At 39.4% G+C, this 16,258-nt stretch overlaps 2 protein-coding genes across 3 annotated transcripts; both read left to right on the top strand.

Moving 5' to 3' along the window:
• Positions 1–2,846: 2,846 nt before the first annotated feature.
• Positions 2,847–4,975, top strand: yeats4 (YEATS domain containing 4). The gene is made up of 7 exons (XM_073480662.1): positions 2,847–3,066; positions 3,264–3,383; positions 3,467–3,533; positions 3,621–3,715; positions 3,823–3,912; positions 4,066–4,153; positions 4,277–4,975. Exons 1-7 carry the CDS (start codon positions 3,016–3,018, stop codon positions 4,444–4,446), a joined length of 681 nt encoding a protein of 226 aa, XP_073336763.1. The 5' UTR covers positions 2,847–3,015; the 3' UTR covers positions 4,447–4,975.
• A 581-nt stretch (positions 4,976–5,556) lies between these two features.
• On the top strand, positions 5,557–15,449 carry napepld (N-acyl phosphatidylethanolamine phospholipase D). Of its 2 annotated transcripts, none has more exons than XM_073480513.1 (10): positions 5,557–5,758; positions 9,149–9,224; positions 10,195–10,308; positions 10,435–10,575; positions 11,514–11,738; positions 12,146–12,249; positions 12,390–12,555; positions 12,812–12,960; positions 13,247–13,361; positions 13,871–14,094. In XM_073480513.1, the coding sequence occupies exons 1-10, from the start codon at positions 5,622–5,624 to the stop codon at positions 14,000–14,002; spliced, it is 1,359 nt and encodes a 452-aa protein (XP_073336614.1). In that variant the 5' UTR covers positions 5,557–5,621; the 3' UTR covers positions 14,003–14,094. The 2 variants fall into 2 exon arrangements, with proteins under 2 accessions (XP_073336614.1, XP_073336615.1); XM_073480514.1 differs by lacking the exon at positions 5,557–5,758 and adding an exon at positions 7,062–7,364 and having other exon boundaries at positions 13,871–15,449.
• Positions 15,450–16,258: the final 809 nt, after the last annotated feature.

Genomic DNA, 16,258 nt, shown 5'->3' with positions numbered 1-16,258 from the left:
ATATAGAGAAAATATAAAAACTTGGGCTTGTTTATTTGTGCCTTAGAACGTTACCAAATGAAACAATCAGAAAATAGCATTTTCCGGCTTCACAAATTTGTTCCCGCTAATTCTGCTCCCTCTTGCAAGCAGCCACTGCTTTTTCTCTTTCCAGCAAGCAGGGCCCAACTTTAAATGGTTTGTTTACAAACGTCAACCAATAAATCCTGCATAGTATGCCTTTAACACTTTGTCCTGTCACACCATACACAACATGAGGAACAAATTACTATGCAATTTGTAAAATACGCAATGTGCCCCCATAACACTTATATTGTCATGATGCACTGCAACATGTCTTCTCTCTGTTATTTCACAACTCATCATGTTCATATCTTGCTTATTTAAGGTGATTGATTTGGCAAATGAGCACTGAGTTATGTGTATGTTTCAACTCTAATCAATATTGCAAAATATCAAAATGCCCTTACATTCACAAGAACAGTGTTTCATCAGGGGCTGTCATATTGCTGTTCTATTTGAACTCAAAACAAATGAATTATGGTTAAGATTTGATTAAACAGACTTTTTCCTCTTGTATGAATTCAACAAAAGACTAGATCAGTGGTCAACACTGATTTTAACAGATAAGCAAATTACTCCTGTTGAGTTCCACAATACCGTCCCTTGTTTAAATCTTAGAATGCTCTTTTGTGTTGATTTTTTTTTCTCCTTCTCATTGAGACTGTTGCTTTTGTTGTCAAGATTATTGTTCCTTTGTTCCATCTTAAATGTGTCATGTCGGTTCAAATCCATGACCAGCCCCTGAAATATTGGATCCTGAAAAGTATTCAATGATTGTAAAAGTTACAGACCCTAACTTCCATCTTGTGATTTTAATAGCTAGAGTAATCACTGAACTTTGAACATCTGAAAATCAGATTGTTACAGTATCCAAACGCTTAAGTCTTGAAATGTCTTCTTGTTCTTACAGTTAACTTCGAATGAGTGTTTTATATTCACAGATGTTAATCCTTTTGCCCCAATAACCCTGTACACTCTGTAAAAGAGTCATGAAACAAATTGTTAATTGGGGTTTGTTACAAAAAAAACGTGATTAAAGTGGTGCATTTTGCACTGATGGGGAAAGAAAGTCTTAATGCCAGTTCTCTTGCACAATTCCTTAAAAAATGTCAATGCAGTTTAAAACCCCGGCACAGCCAATTATTTTGACTGACTGGACCTCTTCTCAGGACTGTGTTTAGTTTGTTTGGCTCATGCTTACTTTACGACTTAATGAGTCTTTTATATAGATGAACTTTTGTGACCTGCGCAGATGTTCTGCTCATATCTGCCTGATGTCATCCTGAGCAGAGGTCTAATCCGCCAGAATAAGAGCATCTTTGTGCTGGGCTTTCAGTGAAAATGCTCAGGTGTCACTTTGTTGTTGCCTTGTGCTGACTTCTTTCCACAGCGCTGAAGGTAAGTGTTCACAGGTCTACATCACTGTGGAAGAAGAAACAAGCCAGGCCAACACTAAACTTCACAGAAGTGGTTGGAAAGTATCAGATGTGCGTGTGTTCTCAGTATTAGGCATACTTGTGTAATGTTAGGATCATTCTCACTAGTTCTTAACTGATCTTCAGCTGTGTTTGTAACACCTGTAATGATTAATAAAATGTTATGGAATGCAGCTGAATGTGACCCCAAACTGTAAGTCAGGGGAAACGTTTAACTTTACAGATGACTGGTCATGAAGGGTTGAAATGTTTTGTCTGTAAATGTAGTTGATCATAGCCGTGTTAACCTGACCAGTAAAAAGCAGGACTTTTCAGGGTTGGATGATTTTAAAACAGTCAACAATTAAATCAATCCCCTTCTTTGTATCCATTAGTGTTACTGTTATTATTAATGGGATAAATTCTAGTTTTTTTTCTAGGCCTTCTATCCTGTACTACTTCAAGCTATGTTTTGTTCTTAGACATTCCCTGTTGGGGACAGGAACACGGCAGCCAAATTAATCAAACGGTTATTATATAAGATAAATAAAAACATTTAAATTCAGTTTTGTTTTGTTGCTTTCCTTTGTACACATGGAATTGGTCCTTGTAGAGGACATCAGGTAAAAATGGACAATATCAATAAGTTGAAGCCAATCACTAGATCAAGTTCTGTAGTATTAGGTTGCCTGAGTGAAAAAGTTTCTCCAGATGTGTTCTCCCAATTTGTTACTTGTGAGGTTTAGTAAAAGGGCCATAGCCAGATGATCAAAAATATGGCAGGCTGAGATTAATTTTAAAAATGTGCAATGTTATTAGTGGACATTGTGAGCCATTGTCTACAATTATTTTAAAATGGCTGGAAACCTTTGGCCTGAAATAACCATAATGTTAACTTGATTTATTACTGGTAGTCTAGGGACACATCCAATACATGAACATATGAGGGGATTTGATCATGGAAAATATAAACGGATCATAATGTAGGTAAACTCGTATTTGCAAACAAAGCTGTAAAACCTATATAAAAAAAATAAGATTCCTTTATCTGAACATTTTTAATCAAAGTAGACCTAACCAGGTGCATAAACGAATTAATATATCAGAAGAAGAAAACAGGAATAAATATACCACTGAATTTGTGAAAGTGGCATACCATAATGTAATCAAACTATTTTGCAATGCCAAGTAATTCTACGAACGCTATAAACCGCGAACGTGAAGTTATAATATCAATGAATATAAATTTTAAAATGTATTTTAAATATTCCAAAAAGTAAATAAACTTTCATTATTGACACAAATAGCCGGAACCTTTCAGTCCCTGTGCCGCAGTCCTTCCGTGCAACTTATCACGTTACACTCGCCACTTCCGGCGGTTGTTTGGCTGTCCGTTTGAAATGACATCGCCGGCTATATAAAGCTCACTTTAAATGCTTAAAATGGCAGGTTTATTAAATGTGGACACACGCTGTGGATCAAGAAGAGTCCTATAGAGTGTCCCACGGGATCAACTTCACTCTCCTGCCACCGTACTATGTTCAAAAAGATGACTGAATTTGGTCCAGATTCCGGGGGGAGAGTTAAGGTAACGCAACGTTACTGTACAGTCCGGCGCTATTGAAAACATTTACTCCTTGTACGCTTTAAACTACTTTCTTAATTGAGCAAACAAGTCTGAATGTAGTCCCACATGTTATTTGTTTTTATGTTGTTCTTTTAATGTCGTATTTGGTGTTTAAACAGGAAGACATTCATGTTCTATACGTTGTCTCCGATCTGCAGGGAGTAACCATTGTGAAGCCTATCGTGTTTGGGAACGTTGCCCGCTACTTTGGGAAAAAGAGAGAAGAAGATGGACACACACATCAGTGGTCTGTCTATGTGAAGCCTTACAGGAACGAGGTCAGGCACCCATCACTGACAAACTGTAGTGTTCAAGGTATTTTCTCAGTTTTATATATAAATGTGTTACACTGTTCTTCCAGGATATGTCCGCTTATGTGAAGAAGATCCAGTTCAAGCTACACGAGAGCTATGGTAACCCACTGAGAGGTGAGTAGACTTTTAAAAGTGTGAAAATATATCAGAAGAAAATGTGATAGATAAGTTGTCTGTCTAACTTAATCTTTCTCCTTCCAGTGGTGACCAAGCCTCCATACGAGATCACAGAGACGGGCTGGGGGGAGTTTGAGATCATCATCAAGATCTTCTTCATTGACCCCAACGAGAGACCTGTAAGAGCTTGATAATGCATGATAATAGCTAGTATTTAGTAGGTATGAATTTTGACCGTAACCCTCTGGTACGTATGCTCATGTTGATATGTGCTTGTGTGTCTTAGGTGACTCTGTACCATCTGTTGAAGCTGTTCCAGTCAGACTCCAGTGCCATGCCTAAGAAGACGGTTGTCTCCGAATTCTATGATGAAATGGTACGCCTGCTTTCAGACATGAATAGATATCGCCTCCTAAGTTTAGACACTGCCAGTTGGCATCGGTGTTTTGATTTTTATAGCTGAAATTGAAGGTTTGGCTGCGAATCGGGAGTTGTGTGAGACTCACCCTGTTTTCTACGTAATCTTCAGATCTTTCAGGATCCCACAGCCATGATGCAGCAGCTGCTGACCACATCAAGACAACTCACCCTGGGAGCATACAAGCATGAGACGGAGTGTACGTACACACACATTAAACATAAAAACACAAGACGCAAGTGTGTTTATAGAAACTACTTCTGTCACATTAGTTTAAAACGCTGTCATCATGCTTACGTGTTTGTGCATTCTGTGTCTGCAGTCAGCGAGCTGGAGCAGAGGACCAAGGAGAAAATGGAAGCGGCGAAGAAGAGAACCAGCCAGGAGATCACCGAGCTGAAAGACAAACTAAAAGCCAGCAGAGAAAACATCAACCACCTGAAGGCAGAGATCAGGAAGCTAGAGGAGGACGGAGACCACAAGGAGCACTGAGAAATGGACAAACACACACAACATGGACATGATCATTCAGCAGGACTCCATTTGTATTCTTTAAGTGTTCCTGACTGATTAAAAAAACAAGACATTGCTGTGACTTATTTTTATTACACTTTTTTGAGATTTGTTTTCTGTTATTATTAAACGTGAACACTCAATAATACGTAACCTAGAGATGACTTAAGAATGATTTTCAAAAACTGAAGAAAATTGGTCCTCTACACATGTCATGTTATAATTGTTTTTGTAAACATACATTGAAAGATCAGCTGGTTGTGAATAATCTAGTCTTGTATATTCATCTTGATGTAATCATTCCTGTGTTGAAGCAAGGCTTCTCCTTCCCTGGTGAACCTGAGCAAAAGTCAAATCGGCAAGAATCAATGAAGCATCCTCATAGTATTCATGCCTACTTGATAAAATATCGACATTTGTGAGAACAGTTTTGATTGTGAATATCTGCTTTGTTGGTTTTTTTGTACTGGTCTTGTGGTTTTCTATATAAAGTAAATGTGCCAGAACATCCCTTGCGTATGTTTCTTCTGTTGTGAGCATTAAGATTTGATGTGGGTTGATTTCACAAAACATGATAGAAAACAGGTGTTGTACAGCAACCACTGGTAGTAGTATGATGGTAAAGTCATGGGGATTAAACTTACACCAAACATTGTGATGCCTGTAAAAGCATTTGTTTTACTTCTTTGTTCAACATCATATGATCTGCCAGGTACGGAGAAAAACAGGTTCAACCCTGATCCTTACTGTCAAGTGGAGCAAAGTTTGACCCGCCTCTCAATCTTATATTGTCACGGGTAACTTGCTCGGATCCACCACAGTCCACATGTAAATACAGTAGTTAATTAGCAGGATGTGAAATGGCTTAAACAAGCAGAAGAGGGTTCAGAATATATCAAAAATACACATGATAAAAAAATACAAATTAATCATAATGTATGTTTTTGTATTGAAAACGGTTGATATAATACTGTTACTCAAATCCGAAATGTGGATTTTGTGATTTCCGAAAGTCCCTGAAGGCATCTGGCAGGAAGTTCAAGCAACTTTTTCTGAACGACTTCCCCACTGAGCTGAACACATGAAACTTCGTGTCCTGTGGCTGTCCTTTACTGAAGCTCACAAGCAAATATGATAGAATACAAGCAGCTAGAATGGAGACATTGTTGTGGAGGCCTGTACAGTTATTGCCAGTGTGTAAGTTTAGTAAACACACGAGGAGACTGAGTGCAGTTTGTCTGCTCGGGTTAAAATCCCCCCAGGTGTCTCACACCAGGGGGACGCATTCAAGGTAGGTCTGCAACGGCATGCTTAAAGTACACACAACTGATATATAGAGTCCTCATGGGACTAATGTGTGTTTGTTTAGGGTTTGAGCAGTTATGTCACACATTTTCACACTTTTCTGTTAAAAGTATTCAACTTGTTTTTAGGTGGAAATGTGAGACAATCACTCTTTGACATAGTGCTGATGACAAACACAAAATGACTTTGGCAGTCAGTGGGTTTAAGAATAATAATAGTATTGTAACTTGGGTATTACATATAATGATTTATTTGAGGGCTAATAGGGATAGCATACCACCAAAGTTACTGCTAGCTGCCCTTAGCTAGTTGGCTCAGTAAGCCGTGCAGCTAGCGGTTGGGACTGGGAGCTTGGGGACCAGGGGTTTGTTAGTGTCTACACAGTTAGCAAAGGAGCAAAGGAACTATTTATTCACATTCTGTTGATAATTTAAGTTAACGTTGAACGTTTACAACTCAAATTCTTGCATATTGCCCCTTTAAAGGGATCCAGCTTTAATCTACATGTGTTAAAATGATAATATTACATAAGCAGCATATTACATAAAATGAAAAAGATAAAATGTATTTACAAAATGGATAAGCAAAAGTACAAATTCTCTCTTTCCCTAAATTGAATTAATAACAAGGCAATGAAATCATTAAAGAAGCAATTAGCTTCAAGTTAGCAAATCGGCTATTAAAGGTGCACCATGTAGTTTTATAAATATTTCTGAGTTTGTATTATTGTCTCATTGTAAATATGAAAAAGGTCACATTATGGTTTTGGGGTCTTTGCCTTTTCCTTTATTGTGTTACGTAGCATTTTTGTGCATGTAAAGAGTCTGCAAAGTGAAAAGGCCAAAGATTGAACAGAGGCGAGATGTCTCGCTCCGTAGCTAAAATGGAGCGTTCGAGACACAGTGTGTAAAGGGATGCTGCAGCAATGCACCATATGAGGAAAAACAATGTGTTTTTTTTAAAAACCAAAGTATGTAAACCTATTCTACTAGGACCCCCAAATAAAAGTATGAACCTGAAAATTTGCATGAAATGACCTCTTTAAAAAAGTATAAAAGGCTGTAACAGACACACTAGTACTGGTTGCAATAATCCAAAATTAGAAACACATTTTATAATCTAATTTTATCATATTATTTTACTTTACCAAATATTATGAGTGTATATTAATGCGTTTTTAGTAATGTATTGTAGTTTATAATTTCAGCCTGCGGTCACGGCGAGAGTTTGTCGGCCGGTCACGTGGTCAGAGGGTTTTGCACCGACGTCACACACACACACACACACACACACACACACCGAGCTGGTGCCGACTAATGATCCTCACCGTGCTGCTGCGTTTAAATCCACGTCGTAACCTTCCAAACAACATCGCTCCGGCAGCATTTCGCTGCTCGTCGGCTTCCAGTCTCCTTCTCGCAAGATGCGTTGCAGTTATGCAAACAGTACTGGAAATGCTCAGGGAACCGCATAGCTCTTAATAATCCTGCACAGCTCACATTAAACACCGTGTCAGGCTAACGTCAATGCAACAAATATGTCTCCTCGCTGAGAAAACAACTGGTGGTATTCTGTTGAGTTCAAGTTCCCAGGTAAGTTGTGCTAAAAATAGCAGCAGCTGGGGTGTTTTTTGTGTTTTAACGACGCTTGGGATGCTCGACAGTGAGTGTATGGTGGCCTTTCTCCACCCTGTGGTATTTTAATCTGCTTTAAGCTAACCTATCACTATTGTTTCCCCCCTAGGGACACCTTTGGACGGGCTATTTCCTGTTAAATATGCTATAAGTTAGCTTAAATGGTATCTGGCAAATAGGTTAAAAATACTATAGCATGTGTTGCTGCTGTCTTTTATGTCCGTGTCAGTGCCTGTGCACACATTTTAAACAGGAAATAGTTTGGGAGTAAAGGTGTTATGAGTCTTTCTATCAAATGGTTTGGTAGCAAGCATCACAGGGGGCAGGCTAATTCCTGATAATAACAGCAACGTCCTCCTTAATCTGTTTACTCACTTGAGGGGAATTTGGTTGGGATACATGTGATTTCCTGAAACATCCTGCTTGTTTTCCTAGAAATAACTTTTACACAACCCTGTCTGATTTAATAGAGATGTAATTTAACTTGATCGCAAAGAGAAACCCTGCACTTGAGGTCGTGTTTGTTTATATCTCCCACAGGCAGGCTGGCTGGCTGGCTACACAGATCTTTGTTTGGTTGTGGTCCACAGAGCTCCATTGTTGTCCCAGTCTCTGTGTGTAGTGTGCAGTTTAAAGTCCATTCATGAGGCGGAGTGCATCATCAGCACGCCATAGCTTTAATGTATGGAGTTCCCCGAGGACCACATTATAGTCTTCAATCAATATGGGATAGAGGATAACAATGAAGGCCATCTCCAAGTGCATTTTCTCATGAAGTATAAGTGCATGCAGCAATCATTCATGAGTAGGATAGTAGTTAGTGAGGGTGTGTACTGCAATGTGATAGCTATAGATAATAGCAGGATAAGGAAGGGCTGTGATTAGGCTTGCTTGCTTTGGACTATGCAGGTGCCACCGTCAGTTCATGTGTCGAGTAAATTTAGGTGTTTATTCTTTTACCCTGAAACAAAAACATGAAATTCCCTCTCATATTTTGCAGCTTCGAGGGCTCACACTGAAGAATTTACTTGTACCCTGGGTCAGGTTAGGTAAAATCAGACTCAACTCACAGTTAAATATTGCACCATCATGTTAAGGTGGATATTGTCCAAGAGGGAAGCCAGAGCAGTTCCACTAGGACTGTCATTAAGTAGCAACACGAGTTTAAATGTGCAGTTAAGTTTGCAAACATAACTTATCACACTGTATCGATAGTTAATATTACATATATGGCCCTTCTTTAAACATGGAATACATTCTTTATTTTTGTATTATGCACGCATCACTCCACCAGTTGTTTCACAATCGGTGTTACACAAGAGTAACAAGAAAAAAGTGCCCTTTGATTACTTTTGTCTGTCATGCTCACTGGGCAATTAGTGCCCTCTTTCCTGCCAGCAAGATTTTAAGATATCAAGTCAATTTTAGAAGTGAGACACAGTATAAGTAAGTCTTGCTAGATCTGCTTTAGTGTTAAAATGTTACCCATGATGATGGCACCATTTGAATACAGTGTGTGAAGCTGATCTCGCTTTGTGCCCGATTGTCGTCATTCTGACTCATATGCAAACTGGTTTAACTGTCAGCTGTTTAATGTGCCCTGTTATCGCCGCAGAAGTGTAATGGTCTGTGAAAGGAGCCGAGTTGTGACCTGAAGAAGAGCAGTTTGAGAGCCAAACTACTGACTGTGAAACACTTTGTAGCTACGTTGTGTGAGTTAAAAGCGTGTTTATATGTGCTAGGTGTGGTGGTGAGCCCATGGAGAAGCCTTCATCTTCAGGCAGAGCAGCGCTGGAGGAGAGTAAAGGCCTGGTTGAGGTAAGCAGCCTACTCATCAATTCAAAACTAGATGTCATCTATAGTTGATTGTAAGTTATTTTAGAAACACATCTTTCAGTGAAAGGAAATGCATATTTCCAAACTCACTTTGGAGACTTGTGTTTCGTCTGGGGAGAGGTTTTTCTGCTGTTGTAAGCTCTCCATATGTGCTCGCAGTGAGCTGAAAATAAGTCTTTTTCACAGCAGACATTTTGACATGCCATAGCAGGAACTAATAACATTAACAACGGTGCCTCAGTAAGCCATTCCAGGGAACAAGCATGCAAAAATAGCAGTTATTGCTATTCTCCATGGAGTACTGTTATCAGTTTTATTGATTACACTCTCGTTTTTCCTACCATGACGTGCCAAAATGTCTGCTGTGAAAAAGGTCTATTTACACCCTCTGTTGTTGAGTTTCTTGGCTCATGATATGGCTTAAAGGGGCCCTGTTTTAATGTTACGCATCAAAGTCTGTTTACGAGTCAACTGAGTTGTGTAAAGCTTTTTGTTGCTTCAGAGCAGGAAATTGCCTCAAGCGAGAAGACAACAGGTTTGAAAATGAAAAAAAAAATCTGAGGGTTTTGAGTGAGAACGAAGTAAGCTTGTCAGACCTCTGCTGCCTGTTCCTCATCTCTGCTTGTGGCTAGATGCTCAAAGCCACATTAGCCGCTACAGAACTGTCTCCGGGCAAGTTGTATTGTGGGTAATGTAGGAATGCATAGAATTAAAAGAAGATATCTTTGTTATGGAAGAGCAATGTTAAATCAGTGGTGCTCTCTTTTAATGGATGATGATGGTAAAATGATTCCAAACTCATCTTTCACTTTCAGCTACAGCTTCAATTTAATGGCTCAAATTGATGTCTTAATGATGGTTGGCTGTGTGCGTTAATGGTGCAAATATCCCATCCTGTTTTTAAATCCCTTAAAGAATGCTAATTGACTCCATCACTGTGTCTCTACTCCAGGATGTTGGAGTGCTGAGAGGTGCTGAGGGTGGAGAGGTGGATCCTCAGACGCCGAGGAAGAGCAGCTCGACTCGCTCCTCCCGCAAGAGCTTCCGCCTGGACTACCGGCTGGAGGTAAAAACCTCACTTCCCATCAACATGTCACCTTATGAAGTTCTCTACCTAATTGCTGTGTTTTAATCTGACATTTTAAACACCTTTCTTTAATGGATAAAATGTATTTGTCTGTGTTGATTATAGGAGGATGTGACGAAATCCTGTCAAGACAAACATGGCCGCTGGACCAACCCTTGGCCTACATGGCGGTTTCCTTCCTACACCACCCTGCTCAGGTTCCTGTTGTGGGATAAAAATCACAGCAATATACCAACTAGCAAAGAGGTGGGTAATAGTTAGACTTAAATTTTACATTATGCTATTAATCACAGTTTTTTCCATTTAGTTAATCATCCAAGAGGGCTTAGCTAAATAGTTGTCAGATTAGTCATCTAAAATCAGTAATCGGTTTATGTTTTGTTACGGTGGGTGATAAGGAGGACAGCTCCACCCTAAACTCATGTACGCACATTCTTTTAAAAGCTATTACACAATCAGTTTTGTAGTTATTGCAGAGCAAATTGTGTATCACATTTGTTCAAGCCAACATATTCTCGTTTTATCCTAATAGTGATCGGTATTAGAGTTCATATACAGTATTTCTCACTAGTGTCAGTGGGATCATTGTCAATGTCGACTCTACCATCCCACACATTATACTGTATACAGTATAGCTACTAGTGGAAACCTTGCTGAGCTCAGTAAGAGCTTAACGGGCTTCAAAGGCTGCTTTCACACAGCAGTAGAAAAATGTTTAACCCCTTAACTGCACGTGTTGGACAGTGTTTTACTGTTGTGTAAAACCTGTAGATAGAGTATACTGAAAAGTTTAATGATAGAAAGGCAGCTTGCAGCATATTCGAAGTTATATTGTGTGTTAGGATGAAGCCTTGTAAACTACAGGCATAAAAGACAGGGTTGTCAGTGCATTTTTTTCAACAGAATCTCATTTCAGCTTTCTATCCTTGTGAGAAAAATGAGAATAAATCCTGCAAGTAGCAATAAAAACATGTTAACTCCTGTTTTCAGCACAGTAGCATTTGGAAAGTAGAGCAGAGACTCTGTTATTAGGGTTACAGGGGATTATGGTTCATTTTGTACAATCAGACAAAGTCGTAGGACTGAAACATTCTTTCCCTCATAATCAGTATGTGGTTGTTTTCTCACACTCTCCCTCTTTTTTCTGCTTTATCCTCTCTCCCTCCACCTCTCCCTCCCCACAGGCTCTGGACAGTGCGCTCCCAGTGATGGAACCATACTTTGTCCAGAGCCCAGACCTCTCTGAATCAGGTCCAGGTTTGAGAGTCACCTGGCTGGGCCACGCCACGGTTCTGGTTGAAATGGACGGGCTGAATATTCTGACAGACCCAATTTTCAGCCAGAGGGCCTCGATGTTCCAGTTCCTGGGGCCCAAAAGGTACCGAGGGCCCCCCTGCACCGTGGAACAGGTTTGGTGCTTTTTGTTTTTAATAAAGTAAAGACCCCCAGTGCAGTATTTGACCCAGGTCTTGTTTCTTTGGCTGCTTTCTTAAAGATTTTTTGGCTAAACAAACTAAATAAAGTACTTTCTTTGTTTCATACTGTTTTACTTTGTTTATATTTGGCAGACCCTGCCTACTTTCTGGCTTCAAACAGTGTTCTGGGACCTTATTTTCCTCTGAGAACAGCTCGTTTATTCAATTATGGAAAAAATAAATATTTCTTAATTTGTATTATTACCTCGTTAATATTGTAAATACAAACATTCTGAGTTTGAACTTCTCCAAAACTACATGGCTGATTTGATTTGACTCAATTGTTACACATAGCCCTTTTTTATATATATCGGTTTCATTTTATACCCTCCTGCCAACAGCTGCCAAGGATCGATGCTGTTGTCATCAGTCATTCTCATTATGACCATCTGGATGCTGGATCAGTGGCCAGCCTTAACCAACGCTTTGGAGGGGAGCTACGCTGGTACGTGTGGTTTATCTGTAGTCAAAAATTATGTTTATTGATCCGCAGTCTTAACTGATGTATAATTATAGTTCATGTGCATTATTAGAACATGCCAGACGTTCCTTAATGTTAAGTAAGTCCAGATGTGTGTTTCACAGGTTCGTGCCCCTGGGTTTGATGGACTGGCTGACGAAGATGGGCTGTGAGAACGTGATGGAGCTGGACTGGTGGGATGAGAACTGTGTGCCGGGTCATGATGACATTACATTTGTCTGCACGCCCTCTCAGCACTGGAGCAAACGCACCGCACTGGACGATAACAAAGTAAGAATTCATCACAATAATTAGAAATAACTGATTAGATTAAACCTTTTTCTTACATATTAATAGAATTTGGTTAATTCAGTTGATGTAGTCATAACAAAATACATAAACGTGTAAAGTCAAGGTCATCATTTAAATACAACAGCTGAAAGTTCAGTGTCTGTCATTTTTTCAGTATTCAAGTAGAAAAGAAACGGTCCATTTAAAGCATATTCATTACATAATAAATATTTCTCTTTATCTTGCACTCTCTCAGTCTTTGTGGGGCAGCTGGTCTGTTTTGGGTCCGGACCACCGATTCTTCTTCGCTGGTGATACCGGCTACTGCTCTTCCTTCCAGGAGATCGGCCGGCGCTTTGGACCGTTTGACCTCGCAGCAATCCCTATCGGAGCTTACTGTCCCAGGTTCTGTACATAAAACACACACACACACACACACACACACACACACACACTCACAGTCATTGTCCACTTTATTAGGTACACCTGTACAATTTAATCCAGTCCAAGTCTTCTGTCATAAAGTCTACTTTTATGATGCCTATATTGTCCAGTTTTTGTCAAACCTGTCATAGAGTGTTAATGAGATCGTAGTGATGGTATACTGGACATTATATTGAGGTGTTTGTCATATTCTGCCATTGTTATAAATTCAAACGTAATAATATTGGAGAACTCTTTGGTTTTTCAGGGATATGATGCAGGGGCAGCATGTCGACCCAGAAGAGGCTGTTCAGATTCACCAAGACCTCCAGGCCAAACAGTCTGTAGCCATTCACTGGGGAACCTTTGCTCTCGCCTATGAGGTAGGGTTTTACAAATACAGTTACTTAGATGTGTACTAATTAATGCTTTGTATGTAGTGAGAAGAACACATTGATAATGAATGTATAAGGCCTTATAAATACTTAATATTATTTATAGTCATGCATTACAGCTCATAATAAGGTTTATAGAGTACAACAAGTGGTGGATGTAATGTATTGTAAGTTCAGCATCCATCATGCTTTATGCAGTGTGTTACTGCTGCCAGAAAATGACATAAAAGCCAGAGTGCTACAGAGGTTAAAAGTGGTCCGACACTCTATTATGTTCTGGTAACACAACATAACAAAGGTGTCATTGTTTGAGTATTTCTGCAGTTAACACAGTTTAGTGCAGCCTCTGGCCCGCTGCCACGGTTAAAAAGTTGGACACAACCTGACAAAAACACGCAGCAACTGAGCTAAAATGAACCTGTCTGAAGACTGAAGTATGATGATGCTGAAGGAAAGTTTTTAATACTCACTTTTTCTCTGGTCTCTCCTCCATCCAGTACTACCTGGAGCCACCTGCTCGGCTCAGAGAGGCCCTGGAACAGAAAGGACTGACGCCAGAATCCTTCTTTACCTTACATCATGGGGAGTCTCGCCTTATAGCTTCACAGCAAGGAGACGTCTTTGAGTGATCCTCTCTGGAGCGTTCTGCGGCTGATGAAGACTTGTGTCTGTAACAAAACGCTGAACATTTAATTTGTCATGTATAGATGGACTTCAGTGATTTAAGTTTGAAGTGCATTTACATATGCAGACTCAGAAAAGTCACATGTTCCACAATACTGTTTACATACTGAATGTTTGCCCTGCGGTCATCACAGTGGTCTTTACTACCTACAGGAGCTGCGACTCCACTATATAAAAAAAAATCTGATTAGATGTGTGTAATTCTTGGTAGCAAAACCCTGCTCATCTCAAGGCTCATGAGGAACAAGGTATTTGATGTCCACACAGATGTCAGCTCTTACTACCAGTGTTGGTACAGTGTGGTAAGTGTGTAGTTTAAGTCACACACAAGATTATAATAATCAAAATAAGGAAAAAGAGCACAAGTACCAGTTTTCCTCAAGTTTTCTGCAGTTAAATTTAGTTTCCATGGATTTTGTTTCACATCAATGTCAAAAGATTTTTTTGTGGTGTGTGGTCACTACTACTATGCCCTGAGGAGAGAACATTTCTGCCAGTTAAAGTGATTAGACAAGGCTTTTTCCTCCAGTTTGGGACGAGAACAAAAACACAATTTGCATGCTTATGTCATCAGCTGCCATATAACTCCTGGCCAAGAGACCAAAATGTGACCAGAATACTTTGTCGGACCTAATCAACATCAGTAAATCTGAAGTAGTAGCTGCTGCTCATGAATGGAGATACTAATGTAGGTAACGTTTGTGTGTAGGTAACAATGTGGGTTTGAACCACAAACCTTCAGTATGAAGCTGGAACTGAGACTGCAGTGTGATGTAGCTGTATGTTGACACATAGCTGGACTTCCTGTGAGCTGTAACATGAAAAAGGTAAACAAGCTATTAGAGTTATTTAGTGTAGGGTTTTTAAAGATTGGTGCTAGCAAATGGTTTTTCTGAATGTACTCTGGCCAACCCAAAACACAAATGTTATAAGAAATCTATTTTTGTTGCCTGTGATATTAATCCCACTGTATGCTAATAAAAGGTGCAGCTGAATGGATGTGAGATGCAGGCAGAAGTTGAGCTGGGTTCAGCTTCATGCTCTGCAGACATTGTGCTTTGTTCCTGCTTCATTTGTTTTTGATGCTCTGAAACCACAGCACAAAGTCGTTTTCTCTCTCTCTTTGCTTATCAGTGTGATCATTGACACTTAGAACTTGAGTCAACAGACGTGTTTGCCTCTGAACGCAGCGGTAGAATCATTTTAGTACTTAACTGTTCAAGTGATTTGACTTGATTTTTGTAAAGCTGGAACTTGAAAGCCAGAATGTACAAGCAGTTAACAGCACAATGTTGAGTTAATTCAGTAGAAACAAGGCCAAACAGTGCTTACTGCGGTTTACACTTGATCCATGTCACTAAATTACCCATTAAATATAACCTGCATTTCAAATGTGTTTGTTTCTTGACATCAGCAACGTTAGAGCCACACTCAAGAAAATATCAGTTGTTTCTATCCACCAAACATTCCTTAAATATACTTTTGCTTACTCTTAATTTGTCCTGTAAATACTGGCAAGTAGTAAAAATACTGCAGCTTATTTCCTTTATTTTTAACTGTTCATAACCTTAAAAAAAACCCTCCTTAGTACCGCTGTGGTGACATTAAACTGACTTTAAAGCAACAACTATGAAACAACTATGTGTTATGTAATTTCAAAGTTTCTCACGTTGGCACCCCCAAGTGGTCGTACAATAAAAGACACTGCAGTTTGATTCAGTCAGCAACAATTAAGTGGGGATTTTACAAACAATGAAAATGAGGCATAAAGAGGTATTATGGCCTAGGGGTGAGTAAACAGTGGTGCTAGTTAAAATACAGTGTACACTGCCAGATTGCACACTGCACATAATTGCAGCTACCTTCACTGCCAGAGATGGTGGTTGATTATTACTGAGGCCTAACGTGACTATATGCACTTCTGATTAAAGTAAAGAGCTTCAACCTGCTATTGTAAAACAACTGACTGCATTTTAGGAGGATGTGTTAAACATTATTCATCATGTCAAACAGTGCTGAAGCCACTGTACATTTATTAATCATATATTTATATAACTTAGTTTTAATAAGTAGAATAAAAGGATTATTTATCATTTCCTTGTACAATCCTGGTTGTACCAAAAAAAGCATTTTGAATCTTGAAATTGTATCTGTCAATTTGCATGAATATGAAGGATCTGGCAACTTGTTGGGAAACAACA

The sequence above is a fragment of the Pagrus major genome, chromosome 14 (genome assembly GCF_040436345.1).
Source record: "Pagrus major chromosome 14, Pma_NU_1.0".
Classification (NCBI taxonomy): Eukaryota; Metazoa; Chordata; class Actinopteri; order Spariformes; family Sparidae; genus Pagrus; species Pagrus major.
This window is presented reverse-complemented; position numbering and strand designations above follow the sequence as displayed.

Coding starts and splice junctions, on each gene's coding strand:
- napepld (XM_073480513.1), top strand. CDS start 5,622: ATGGAGACATTGTTGTGGAGGCCTGTACAGTTATTGCCAGTGTGTAAG. Junction 10,576..11,513: donor ATATACCAACTAGCAAAGAG/GTGGGTAATAGT, acceptor CCCTCCCCACAG/GCTCTGGACAGTGCGCTCCC. Junction 12,961..13,246: donor ATCGGAGCTTACTGTCCCAG/GTTCTGTACATA, acceptor TTGGTTTTTCAG/GGATATGATGCAGGGGCAGC.
- yeats4 (XM_073480662.1), top strand. CDS start 3,016: ATGTTCAAAAAGATGACTGAATTTGGTCCAGATTCCGGGGGGAGAGTT. Junction 3,534..3,620: donor CTATGGTAACCCACTGAGAG/GTGAGTAGACTT, acceptor TTCTCCTTCCAG/TGGTGACCAAGCCTCCATAC. Junction 4,154..4,276: donor ATACAAGCATGAGACGGAGT/GTACGTACACAC, acceptor CTGTGTCTGCAG/TCAGCGAGCTGGAGCAGAGG.